The sequence below is a fragment of the Salvia hispanica genome, chromosome 1, assembly GCF_023119035.1.
Source record: "Salvia hispanica cultivar TCC Black 2014 chromosome 1, UniMelb_Shisp_WGS_1.0, whole genome shotgun sequence".
NCBI classification, from domain to species: domain Eukaryota; kingdom Viridiplantae; phylum Streptophyta; class Magnoliopsida; order Lamiales; family Lamiaceae; genus Salvia; species Salvia hispanica.
In genome coordinates, this window is record NC_062965.1 from 41,312,435 (window position 1) to 41,326,949 (window position 14,515).

The 14,515-nt window shown below is 40.2% G+C and overlaps 1 protein-coding gene and 1 long non-coding RNA gene across 2 annotated transcripts; both read right to left on the reverse strand.

Moving 5' to 3' along the window:
- Positions 1-8,610: 8,610 nt before the first annotated feature.
- On the reverse strand, positions 8,611-11,549 carry LOC125202671. Its single transcript, XR_007173147.1, has 3 exons — positions 10,732-11,549; positions 9,703-9,767; positions 8,611-8,807 (listed from the first exon to the last, which is right to left on the reverse strand). It is a non-coding gene; the product is annotated as an uncharacterized LOC125202671 (long non-coding RNA).
- Positions 11,550-12,970: 1,421 nt separating this feature from the next.
- LOC125202405 (short-chain dehydrogenase reductase 2a-like) lies at positions 12,971-14,194 on the reverse strand. Its single transcript, XM_048100795.1, has 2 exons — positions 14,092-14,194; positions 12,971-13,856 (listed from the first exon to the last, which is right to left on the reverse strand). Exons 1-2 carry the CDS (start codon positions 14,175-14,177, stop codon positions 13,052-13,054), a joined length of 891 nt encoding a protein of 296 aa, XP_047956752.1. The 5' UTR covers positions 14,178-14,194; the 3' UTR covers positions 12,971-13,051.
- Between the last annotated feature and the right edge of the window lie 321 nt (positions 14,195-14,515).

The following is a 14,515-nucleotide window of genomic DNA, read 5'->3' on the forward strand; positions in this document are numbered from 1 at the left end:
ACTTCCTTTTCTCTAAGGAGTGATGTGATGGAGGTAAAGACGGTGTAGTGTTCTCCTTGACTCTCTCTCTAGGCATCGCGGCTTCAATATCTAATGCGAGTGCTAACGCTTTGGCGTAGGGGAGTCTCCCTCGACTAGCCAACGACATTCTTATCTCGTGCTTTAGTCCCTCACGGAATTTGTTAGACAGCTTCTCGTCAGTATCGACCTGATCAGGTGCATATTGGGTCATGCTATTGAGCGCTCTATCGTACTCAGTTACAGTCATGCGTCCTTGGGTCAGATTGTAGAACTCGGATGCCTTTGCCTTTCGGTAGCTCTTTGGCACGTACTTGTTGTAGATCTCTGTCTTAAAACCTTCCCATGTCATCCCTTCTACTTGGTCTCGCGGCAAGGTCTTCATTCTGGTATCCCACCAAAAGTCAGCTGCTTCAGTTAATTGGTGGGTCACACAAGTCATTCGTTCCCTCTCATTGCATCCCAAAATCGCGAAGATGCGCTCAATCGCACGAATCCATGATTCGGCCTTGGCCGGTTCTCTGAGTCCATCAAACATAGGTGGTTTCTGCTCCAAGAACAGCTTCACTATTTCCCGATTGACCGGGGGTGGGGGAGGCGGCGGTGCCGGATTTGACTGCGTTACACTTTCCTCACTTATGGGCTGAGGTGTCGGTTTATGGTTATTGCGTCTCAGCAGCATTCTGATTTATCAACACACAGAATATTCTCAAAATTCTAGCAACAGTCACGGGGTACAGTCGATAAACAAGGTTCATGGGACAATTGGTTTAAAGCATATGGCCAAATGTTTTCGTATACAAGATATCAAAAGTTCGTCACATAGATGGCAAGAATCGATTGCGCCATAGGGTATCAAAAGGATCATCGCTCCTTATCAACAAGGTAATTGTAATCAAGAGACAATTATGCAAATAGAGTGACAAGTATAGGGGCGCAATAAGGTATTCAAAGACAGTTGTGCAATAGGGTGGCATAATGCGATGGTGTGATGAAACAGCGATAGACAATTTTCACAATGGCATGGAAAGACAATGTGAAGATCCATTGCATCATAAGGTAGTAAAGGATAAAAAAAATCTCCCCATGGCATATCAATCAAAAACGTTTCCTCAAAGAGGAAAAATAAATAAAGAGAGCAAAAAGTAGAAAGGTACGACAAAAGTCAATCAAAACAATCAAAACATGGGGGAAACCAAAACAATGTATTCCACGACTATCACTCCTAGTCAATGTCGTTCATATCCTCTTCGGGGTCCTCGTCCTCATCAACATTTACCATGTCCAAATCATGTCCTTCCTCGTAGGGTTTCTCATCCTCGCTTGTTCCACCAGCATGTGGGGGCGGAGGGGTTATCGCACGCATGTCCTCCACATTTCCATGTATGATCAACGGGTTAGACGTACGAGTCTGGAGCCTTGGTTTACTAGGGACACGATCAACATGCGGCTCCTTATCACGACGATATCTCCATCGACGGGCCTGACTCGGCGGATACTTGTGCGATGGGGGACTAAGCGGCGGTCCGTCCCTCGCAGCTGCCATGGCTGGGAGTAGCACACCTAACTAGCCAATCATATCGCCTCGAGGCTTGTACTCGGGCGGACTGAACCACGTAAATGGTAACGCAGCTTGGGCATTCCATTCACTCCAAGGAGAAGGCAGGCTGTGGATAAGTCTCGAGATCCCCGCTTGATGGGTAGCTCCTCCATACGCGTATGCATCCATCCAGTGGTCGTAGAAATCGGTGACGTAGGTCAGGAGAAAAGACTTTCCATCCCATTCAAAATCTTTGCGTTACGGTCTCGCATCGGTGCATAATACCGGTTGGGCATCTATAAAAGGAAATCTCAGCATCAGCACAAGGTTCGAAAAAAATCTATAGTGTATGAGGTTTCAAATGATGCTGAGAGTATGATGGATATGTATGTGTATGTGTCGAACGATGGAGGTGTGAAGGTAGTATCATATCAAGAATAAACGGAATTTCATTTCCACAACAAATGGTTCGTATGTTTTCGTGTTTCGATAATTCGCAATTCGTTCTCGTAAGTCGCTCGCCTCGCATTCGGCGTTTTATGCCTCCAAGTTCGATATCGTCATACAATTTTCATTCACAACACGATTTACAACTAAGTATAATAGCATGCTCAGGTTCATTCTCATAAATGTCGTTCATCATACAATCAAGCAATCACAATCATATAGAATTTCATTTATTCAACTTATAGCGGTCTTAACATATATAATCACTTGCATAATAGTATTCATCATTTTTGCATACTCGCAATTAGAAATTTCATATTCAAGCATATTCGTCATTTCATACTCCAAGAGAATCTCCAAATGTCACAACAATTTCCATTCATTTCAATTTCCAACATTTCATAATTCAAACAGTATTCATCAAGATACTTGTTACCTCATTCATCGTGGTTGAGCGGAGACGAGTCGTGGTGCTGAGCCTTCGATGATTATCACTTAATCAATTTACACATTTTTAGACTTCAATTCGAAAAGACTCTTGGGTCCAGAGCGGAAAGAACTGAGGCTCTGATACCAACTGTAACAGCCCGACATTTTAGGGTATAATAAATACGGCGATCACTACCTAGGCGGACATAAAAGCAACAAGAACATAGGCCAGGGTTTCATTTAAAGGGTTTTGACCAAGGTATTTAATGAACTATCAAAGCAATAAGTCAACGGCTTAATCAAGAAAAAAAAATGAATAGATATCATAAATTATGCTCAAAAGACAAGGGCTTAATATAATTCCAAAAAACGCACTACGTCTCAATATTCTAAACCAAAAGGAATAAGTTCAAAAACAAACGATACTAAGTTTCATGTTTAGCGGAAGCAACCAAGAGAAAAGAACCAAGAGAAAAGTGAAGTCATGTATGAAGACACAACCCCACTCAATGTTTCAAGACAATCATATTATCATTCAATTTATTTGCTCAACACCGCCAACCGCTCGTCGCTGTTCAACCTGCACATAGGGAAAACACATGCAGGGCTGAGTATTTTAAACATGCTTAGTGAACTCATGCCAAAACATTTTTAGTAGATATGTCATCCTTACCATAGTGAACTCGAGTTTGCATTTTTTAGTGAATATCATCGAGTAACACAAAATAATTTCATAGACTGGCCAGTCAAACAATTCCTCCCATTTTCTCAACAATCAACAATTCCATAGCGACGAAAGTGTGGCCACACTATTCGCCCACGAGACCGGCCGACTAGCAAGGACGGCTCCCGATTCCAACTGTGTACACTAGCCTGATAGGGTTTTATAGCCCTATAGCCTAATGGAGAGGACTCACAAACTAGGCATCAGACACACAACATAATCAACAATCACAGGCATGGCATAACATTTTAATCCACCCTTATAACACCATAATCAATATATTGGTAATAAAAGAGTTTAGTGAATAAAGCCCACCTCGACTCCTTAGATCACAAGTACGTTCTTCCTCTTGCTATCACACCAAGAGCGCGAGTTAGCACCTTTAATTTATGCGTAACACAAGTAAGTCTCAATCATCTACTCAAATTCATGCATGTTCCCAACGTTTCCCTTTTTCCCCTCGATTCGTTTTATATTATCACTCAAAAATCAAGGCCTGATTATCATATCACTTTCTATTCGCACCACAACTCCCGATCTGACGTCAAAACATGTCACGCATGAGTGTTTTACAACACACATCACAAGCACACACACAACACACATGCACGCACACCGAGGCATGCACACACACACATACGCATCCCATTCATCCATTGGTTCCCCTTTTCACTCATTCTATATGCATGAAGGTTCAAGAACACCTATTAATCGGTTAGATGAGAAAAGATTAATGGTGGTTGTTTTTTGTTTTTTTTTTAATAAAAAACACCCAAAGTGGGCGGGGGTTTAGGCAGACCCCCCAAGCCGTGAATAACTCAAAATATAATGTTCCAAAACATGATACTAGCCCAAAAGTGACTAGTATAGGAAAACAAGAACATGAACAGAGAAACAAACTGAAGCTCCCACAGGTCGGGATGCTCCATGCTATCAAGAACTAAACTATGAACCAGATAAACAAAAGGAAGAAATAAGTTAAGCAGAACTATCAAAAGGACATAATCAAACCACATTCTCTACGTCGGAAACGGAAGTTAGGATATCCAGCTGGTCCATCCTAACAAGCGCCTTCAGGTATCGAGGCGCAGAGACTGAATCATAATATGTCATAGTAGGGGTCTGAATGTAACGACCCGCCCATCTAGGGTATAATAAATGCGGCGATCGTTAACTAAACGGACTTAAATGCATCAAAGATCATAGGCTAGGGTTCCATTTGAAAAGAGATTTTCACCAAAGCATTTAATGAACAATTTAATAGGAAAAGAATTTATGCTTTAGCAAAGAAAACCAATAAAAAGGCTATCACCATAAATGCTCCAAGGTAGCAAACGTTCCAAAATATTTCCAAGTGTTCCATATCCAAAATATACCCACGAAATAAAAGTATTCATCCCAACCAAAAGATCATAAGTTTTCATAAAAATAGCATAGCATAGCGGAAGCGACCAAGAAAGAAGTGAGGCTATGTATGAGGACACAACGACACCTTAAGTACCAACAGATCATTTTATTATTCTCTACTCAACACCGCCGCCCGCTCGTTTCCACTCAACCTGCACATAAGGAAAACACATGCAGGGCTGAGTACGATAAACATACTCAATGGGCTCATTGCCGAAAACAGTTTTATCACAAATAGAGTTATCATGCCATTTTCAAGTGTCCATCGGGGTTTTAACTTTAGAAAGACCCGAGGCACCAAAATATCTTCTTTCTCAAATATCACGGTCGCGCAACCATTTTTCTCATAGACGTTTACCATATCCTCATTCTACATGACAAGGAATGCGGCCGCAATCCAGGTCACTAGACCGGCCGACCCGTACGCCAGCACTCGGTCTACGAGGATCCGAATTGGATTAAATCAATAGTGGCATAGCCACGAGGGATAGGCACGACAAAACAAATCAAGGCATGATAATACATCTTTCATTCTCATCAATATCATTTTAGGACAATGTCCTTATTTTAAAAGAAAGCCCACCTCGTAGGTTTAGCTCGATAGAGTTCTCTTCTCCTCGTTTATCACGCTGAGAGCGCGAAGTATCACCTTTAAATTAGGCGTATCACAAATCAGTTTCAATCATGGATTTCAAATTATGCATGATCTCACGTTTCCCTTTTTCCCATCGATTATTTTCAAAATCATCAATCACAATCAAAGTATGATTAACATACCATTTTTATTCAAATAATAACTCCAAAATCACCAATAATTCGTATCACACATGAGTGTTCCACACACACAACACATGCACACGATCACCACACATGTGCACGCCGATCGAGGCATGCACACACACACACGATCACGCACACACACACGTTTTCACACACATCCGTGTATCCCCAAAATTCACCGATTAAAACCCCTTTCGCTCGTTCTAGATGCATGTGGATTCAAGAATACCGTTTAATCGGTAGAAGAAGAGAAGATCAATAATTAAAGTACCTTTTCCAAAAGAACGAACGGTAGAAACAAGGAGTTAGTCTTGATTCTTCAATAATCTCTTGAATTTCACTTGAATTCTTCTCAATTGATGAAGAAATCTTGAAGAAAACTTGAAGAAAACTTGGAGAGAGTGGGGAGAGAATTTCGAAAATTATGAGGAGTGGGAGGCGCCGGTTTTTGTGACTTCTAGGGTTTGATCTCTTCTCTTATTTATAGAGTGCCATATAATAATATCCAAATAATTAAATAAATAAATATTTGGAAGATATGGTAGAGATAATGGAGAGATTTGAGGAAGTGGCGTTGAAAATTGTTGAGAATAAAGAGGATTTCGAAATTTAGGCTTAAATAAATAGCCTATGATTTAATTTGGATATTTCACGGAGCAGAATAATATATCACGGAGCAAGAATAAAATAAAATACTCCCCAATTTAATATAGAAGTAGGCGTGTATTTCCTTCTTCCAACAAGGAATAAATTCAAATCCTAATTTAATTAGGATATGGCAAGATATGGTAGATATATCAAGATATGCTAGGATATTTTAGCATATTTATTTTTATTCATGGAATAGAATAGATAAGGGATCAAATAAAAATAATATCAATAATCCCTTCCTCCACAAAATAGGGATTTTCGAAAATCCCTTTATTTCTAACCATGAGGGCCGAAAATTTATAAAATAAATTAGGTATATCCGGACTTTGGATTTAATTTGGATAATTATCCCAAACAAATAATTAAATCCAAGAATAATACTATTTCTCCTCCAATAATAGTAGTGGCCGAAAATTCCACATGTTTTAAATAAATGCTCCTATTATTTTTCTCACTCATCCCTTCGGAAATAAATAATTCTCCCACAATTATCTTACTCCGCATCAAATATTCACATATTCAAAATCATCATCTTTTCACTTTCACTTCTTTTCTCATCGCATTGACCTTTCAACGGCCACATCATTTTTCCACATCTTTGACTATTCAATAGCCACGTCAACATTTCAACAAGTTGACTATTCAACCCAATCTCCATTCTCATACGCAATTAGGTCACAAAGACACTATGCAATTAATCACTCATCAAATAATTCACATATCATAGCATTTAAGGCATTTAATGCAAAAATTTTATAACCCGAAAATTAGGGTTTGAAAAAGTGGGGCGTTACAAAGGGGCATCGGGTGGATGCCATAGGACCATAAGTGAACGCAGAACACGTTGTCTGGGAGAAGAGGGCGTGTTCTGCGTTTACTCATGGTCCATGGCATCCACCTGATGCCCCTTGGGTGAAGCTAAATACAGATAGTGCCTTCTCTTCGGTGACATTGGAGGCGGGAGAGGGAAGACTTGTTCGTGGTACTGATGGAGGTCTTCTGCGGGCCTTCTGTTCTCCAGTGGATGCATCGTCAAGCTTTGAGGCGGAGCTTATGGCTCTTATCCGAGGCTTGGAGATAGCCAAAACTACACACATCTGGATAGAACTTGACTCAGCGGCTCTGGTTACTTTACTGTCATTTGGACAGCTTGGTTCTGTGGATTTTAGACATTATATGGCTCTGATCCGTACGATGACTTCTCAACGACAGGTTCGATTCTCACACGTCTATGGGGAAGGAAACCGTGCTGCAGATTTTCTTGCAAGTAGGGGGGTTCAGACCCCTACTATGACATATTATGATTCAATCTCTGCGCCTCGATACCTGAAGGCGCTTGTTAGGATGGACCAGTTGGGATATCCTAACTTTCGTTTCCGACGTAGAGATGTGGTTTGATTATGTCCTTTTGATAGTTCTGCTTAGCTTATTTCTTCCTTTTGTTTATCTGGTTCATAATTTAGTTCTTGATAGCTTGGAGCATCCTGACCTGTGGGAACTTCAGTTTGTTTCTCTGTTCATGTTCTTGTTTTCCGATACTAGTCACTTTTGGGCTAGTATCATGTTTTGGAACATTATATTTTGATTTATTCACGGGTTTGGGCCCGCCCATGATGGGCGTATTTTGATAAAAAAAAAAAAAGTTGTTTTGTGTGTTAGGTGGAGAGAGAAGATAGTATATTTATTTTAATGTGAGAGAGAACTTATTCCAAAAAAGAAAATGTGACATTTTTTATGGGACAAACTAAAAAGGAAAGTGTGACATCTATTATGAGACGGATGGAGTATTATAAAATCCTCTATTTAGCTCATTTGGTTAGTGGATCTGCCTGCTCTCTCTAGTAAAGTAAGGGATTAATTGATCCTCCACGGAACTTTTTGATTGGGTGCTTTTTCAATAAATTTTTCTTATGCTACTTCATTTCTTTAGTCAATTTATATTTATGATTCCATAGTTAATTCATTAGCTATTAATTTATTTATTTATATATGATATGCTCAGATTTTGCACTGTTTAAAGACCTTTATTTGGTCAGTTTTTGATGTCTAAATCGTAATTCATGTCTATATTTTGCGTATATTATCTATTTTGGTATTTTGACAGGTTTTGTGAGAATTGTGCATATTTGAGCCGAAAAGACAAGAAAAGGTCAAAGTTGGAAGTCTGGAGCGTTCAAGCTGTCCAGCGGTAAGCTGCATCATGCGTAGCGACCGCTACACCTATAGCGGCCCGCTCCGGAGAAAGTTGTGCTAAAAATCTAAAAACGCCCAGCGACCGTTGGGGAGTGCGTAGCGACCGCTCGAGAAGTTCCTGAAGCTACTGGACTAATTTGCAGCGACCGCTACCCAAAATGGCAGAAGCTACGGACAACGCGCAACGACCGCTGGCCAAGGTGCAGCGGTCCGCTGCTAAAACGCGGCGCACGAGTTGACCAATTTTCTCTCCAGATTTTACCAAAATTAGCCACCTTTTTCCTTCTACCCATATGATTCGAACCATTCCCTATAAATATGTCACGACCGAGCTTTCTAAGGATAGAAAGCCTAGTTGATCGCGACTAGGGGAGGATGAAAGAAGCGGGGAAGAAAGGGGAAAACTGTGGCACAACTGAACTCGAACTGAAAATAACTTGAAATATATATAAATCAGAGTGCATGGTACAAGAGAATGAAATCTCGACTCTTACATTGCAGCGGAAGAGTCAGGAGCAGATGACATCATGTGTGGAGACACGATGCATCCAAGTACTATTCTATCGAAGGATCTTCATCGTTTATGCTCAACACCGCCCGCCTTCATCACTGCTCAACCTGTGCATTTTTAAAACATATGCAGGGCTGAGTACTTGGTGTACTCAATGGACACGTGCCGAATTATATTTTCATAAAAACGGGTTCTGTCAAGCCGTACTTGAGTGAATTCGGGGTTTTAAGAAAGGTCTGAGAACACTAAAACATTTTCCTTTATCAAAATCGATCTGTCGATCTATTTTCCTGAAACATTTGCCGTATCTGACTAACTCCTAGGGAACGCAAGCCCACTAAACTCCTAGCCAACAGAATTCACGAAACTCCTGGTGAACCGGAATGTATGGGCTTATCCCACTTACAAACCCAAATTCACTTACTCCTGGTGAAACGGAATGTATGGGCTCATCCCACATACAAACCCGAATTCACAAAATTGAAACTCCTGGTCTAGTAGCGAGATCGCCTTTGCTAGTCAATCAGATAGGCAAAGATCAAAACAAAACATTGCTTGACAGTTCATAAGCACATACTTTAACTTTAACTTATATTGTATCAAATGCCGAACACATACTTTCAAAACTTCTTTTTCCTCGTAAGCATATTTGGAACAAAACTCATTTCTATCGGTCAAGCCGAACTCATACCTTTCAAAACTTCCTTTTCCTCGTAAACATATTTGGAACCAAACTCATTTCTCTCGGTCAAAGCCAAACACAAATATCAACCAAGGCTAACAGTTCATAAGCACTCGTTAAGTAACACACACTGTCACATAACATAAATAACATCACTTTCACTTTATGCAAATAGCACTCTTCATAAGACTGCACATTAAATAGCAAACTCGCACTCAATATCATATCTTAAATAGAAAGTGCACCAAATACTTTTCATAAAAACTGCAAACATACTTTAAACTGAAAGCTCGCTAAAACACTTTAGTTCGAAAGCCCACCTCGTTCGCTTAAAGCTCCTTAACTTGAATTTTTCCTGACTCCACCCTTAACTCACGGAGATAACCTTTTTGAAAACAACACAATTTACTAACAAGATTTTTAAAAAATTCTTAAACTTTTAACTAGAATGCATGCCCCAAAGAAATCTTGGCCTAAAAACTTAATTAGAAATCTAGCATAAGAACAAATTAATTTCAGCCCAATCTCCTTCGTAAATTATTTCCATCCGGCCCAACTGCTCTTATCCTTTTCTAAGAACTCGGCCCAATGTAAATTCCTCAAATTATTTCTCAAGAGGCCCAACTTCCTTAAATAAAATCAATTCTTGTCCAAGATTGGGAGTTCAAATAAATTAATCTCTTGCTACTCTTACGGCCAGGTTAACAAATCAAAGTGGACCAGCCCAAACATGACCTTGCTTTTCTCACTTTAACGGTAGGGAATAAAAATGATTCTTAATTCCCTTTTCTCAACCCAATTCCCAGGTCAGAGAAATGAATTCTAATCTCCCAAGTGCCTCACTTCTCAACTTAAATCAAAATTCTTAAATCTGAGACTAATTTCTCTCCCAAATTTCTCTTGCCCTAACTCTGCAAATCCTACTCCAAAACGACGCCACAGGCACAGTGGTCGCCGTCCTCCGCCTCCTCCTCCGGCGGCGTTTCTCCTCCTCGGCAGAATCGCTGTCAACCGCCCATCTCCGTCCAGCTCTCTCCCCCTCTCTCTCTTCACTCGGCGGCACCAGCACCAGCCGCCACTGCCTCGCGCTGCTGCTCCAGCAGCGCCGCCGCTCCGGTCAGCTCTCCGGAGCTCCGTCGTCATTCGATCGCGCTAAGCTAAGCCCTCTAACTCCCATCATCTAGTTGGGGTTCTTGAAAATTATGTGTTTCACTTACTGGAATGAGCTTGGTAGTTGGGGCTAAAGTGTTGATCCTTTAATTATTAAAGCTTGATACTGTTGTGAGGTTCCTAAATTCATGTTCTTGAGCCTAGCATGATGTCTTGAAACAAAAGCAGAGGGTTTTTACCTTGACTTGGTGAAACCTTGATGATTGTGGCTGATCTTAAGCTTGTTGTTATTCCTTGCTCCTCATGCTAGCCTCCTCATACTTTGTGGTGAAGTTTGGGATCGATATGTTGCGTGGAAGGGGGTGGGGAAGGGGCTGGTATTTATAGCCAAAATTTTGACAGCTTGTGTCTGGCTTTGGGAAACTGTACATCCTATTTTTAGTTAAATGGTTCTCTTTCCTTTTGAGCTTTGGCTAAAAGTATCATTGCTTATTGGTGTAAGTTTGGGGAAAGACAAATCTTGGCTGATTTCCTAATTCTTGACAAGGCAAGAGAATCTGATTTCTTTTCTTTTTGAGCTAGAGGGATGAGCTCATGCTCCTTGGTGTATTCATCTTATTTCCATTTTGGTGAAAATCTTGGGGAGAGCACTTGGCTGCTTGTGACTACTACCAGAATCATGCTAAAAGCTTATTCCATTTGATTTGTTAAGATCAAAACTTACTACTCTTGGAAATTGCATATCTTTTTTGCAGGTTTAGGAGAAATATTGAGGGATCTAGTTGTAAAGGAGCTGTCCGTAGATGCTCCAAATTGACCTCTCATGCAGTGGTGGAGTGGTGACCAAGAATGATGTGGAGAACCTTTCAAAAAGATCTATCAAATCCTCACTTTTGTTACTTTACTTCTTTTAGCTCCATAGTAAACTTTCTTTTGTGAAGTACTCCCTCCGTCCCAAGATAAGTGACTTGTATTCCTTTTTGGGGTGTCCCACTATAAGTGGCCTATTTTCATTTTTAGCAAAAAGTCATCTTTCTTACTTTATTTTCCACCTACTTGATTCTCTCTTCTCTCCTCTACTTTTCCCTCTCTCATACTTTACTCTCTCCACTTTAACTTATTTAAATACCATTTCTTAAATCCCGTGCCCAAAAGAAGTAGGTCACTTATCTTGGGACGGAGGGAGTATATATATTTTCTCTACTTGTTCCAACTATTGTAGCACATCAATTTGAAATTTCTTGCACTTTAATTCCATAAAGTAAGTGTAAGAACCAACCAAAGCTTAAGCTTCTCACTTAAGATTAAATCAAACTTCATAAGAGCAAAAATGAATCCAATCGTCTCTTCGTCCAAATTTTTTTTATATTCCAAATATTTGTACACGAAAACTCGGGGTGTTACAAAATACCCCCTCAAACCTCTTCATTCATACCTTACTTTCATCATCTTTTTGCCTCATAATTCTATAGCATAAAATTGAGAGAGTTCTTCATTGCGCAAGAGGTTAAAGATAGAATCAAGTGAAGATCAAGGCTATGAGGATTCTACATTTGGGTTTTATCACTTCAGTCGGTGATTTTATTCCTCGTGTGCGACAACCCAGTACTGACCTTTAGCTATACTAGATCCACCATGTATACTTGCAGGTACTTTTAGTACTAATAAAAAGTGCACCAATATATTTTAAATTTTCTCACGTTAGTAATTTTATGTACTAACTTTTTTTAATTTTTATTTATGAAAATATTGTTATTGTAAGATTATGAAGTAATGGGTCTTTAATATATATTGTTTATTCTTAAATTGTTTCTCTCATCATCATATCTATCCCGTAACTCTATAATGTTCTTGTCGGAATGTTTATGACGTCGTTGACACTAAAATACACAATAATTTTTAATACTCCCCCATCTGTGATAAATATTCTCGTTAGGGGAAGTTACGAGTTTTAATTCATAATAAATAAAGTATTAGGAATGACTTTCCATAATTAGCATGACACTAATTTTGGTGGACGGACAGAAATGGAAAAATGAAACTATTTTTTTTGTGAACGAAGAAAATACTAATTTGGACCCCCAGTACGTACAAAATACTGCGTACGCCTGAATGGGAGGGGAGTATTATTATTTACACAAAATTAGTGAATAGAAATAAAAAGAAGATTAATGAGATAGGTAACCCACTTTAGATAAATACTCGCTCCGTTCCATAGTAATAGAATCATTTTGTCATTTTGGTACGTTCCATAGTAATAGAGCTATTTCTTTTTTTAGTCTAAATCAACACATTTTTCCACACTACTTTACTCTAGTTTTTTCTCTCTTCATCTCTCTATCTTTTTTCATTTTTTACTTTACTCTCCCTTTACTTAACTCACCTAACACATTTTTTCTTAATCTCCGTGCCGAAAAGAAACGCCTCCGTTACTATGGAAAGGAGGGAGTAGTATACATGGCAGGGAGACAAAATTAGTGAATAGAAATAAAAAAGAAGTTTAATCAGATAGGTAACTCATTCTACATAAATACATTGCATAGAAAATATGAATGAGGGTCACAAGCTAACACAATTTTTAGAAGTAGTAACTCCGCCGTCCACAACGAGATTGTGTCCGCTAATATACCTGGATTCATCACTAGCCAAAAACAGCGCCGCCTCCGCCACATCCTTAGCCCTCAGCGTTTCCCCCTTCAAATTCCCCAAACATCTCACAAACTCCTCCATCTTCATCTTCATGACCTCCTCCTCCTCTGTCGATCCCTCCCGCCACGCCTCCACCAGCATCCTCGTTGCCACCCCGAACGGCGAGATGCAGTTCACCCGGATCCCGTACCGCCCGAGCTCGCACGCCGCGTTCTTCGTCAGCCCCACGATCGCGTGCTTCGACGCCGTGTACGCGTGCGGCCCCATCCCTCCCATCACCCCAGCCACGCTCGCGGTCGAGATCACGCACCCCCCACGGCCCCCGCCTCGGATCATGGCGCGCGCCGCGTGCTTCATCCCCAGCGCCGTGCCCCTCACGTTCACCGTCATGATCCTGTCGAACTCCGCCGCGTCGAAGTCTAGGATGCTCTTGTGCCTCGACTGGTCCCCGAGGATGCCCGCGTTGTTGAAAAGGATGTCGATCTTGCCGTGTTTTGAGACTGTGAAGTTTATTAGAGTCTCGATTTCCATCTCCGACCTCAGGTCACAGTGGACGTACGTTGCCTGAGCTGGCAGCGAGTCGGCAATCGACTTCCCGTGGATGTCGTCCACGTCCGCGATTATCACTTTGGCGCCGTGGGCCGCGAAAAGGCGAACAGTCGCCTCTCCGATGCCCCCGGCTCCGCCTGTTATTATCGCAACTTTTCCTTCTAATCTGCATATATAAGAACCAACTAATTATCGTTAAATGTGTACAAAGTGAATTAAAATCACTATATAAGTCTATATAACTGTATATAAAGATAACTGAAATCACTATATAAGTATCGTAGGCTCCCCTTTTACGAATTGGTTTTTAGGATTGAACCCAAAATTTCTATATTGAGCAAATAAGTTGTTATAGTGGTTTGAGCTCAAATTTGAAACTAACTACTTATTAATGTATATACCTTCTAATGGTGGGGATTGAAATACATTCCATTCCATGAAATTGGGTTCCGGAGAACACAAGTTCCGGAATCACTTGGGCTGTCATATTTTGTGAGAGAGGGAGTTTAATGACTAACTGAAAAAATTAATGGAATTTATAGGGAAATATTTTGGGAAGTTGCTGCATATCTAGTTTTAAATAATTGAATGACAACATCCTCCTTTATTAGACGAGTTGAAGTTCTTATTTCTACAATTTGTATATATAATAATTATATAGAAAACCACACATTCAATCTTGATTTTTATTTATATTTTTGGATTGCACATAGATATAATATTAGAAGAAATCCAACTGTAATCACATCTGTTCATGTGCCTAAAGACTATTCTCTCTCCAGCTTTACAGGGATCTCGGCTTGCCCTGGTCAGTTTCCAAGATCC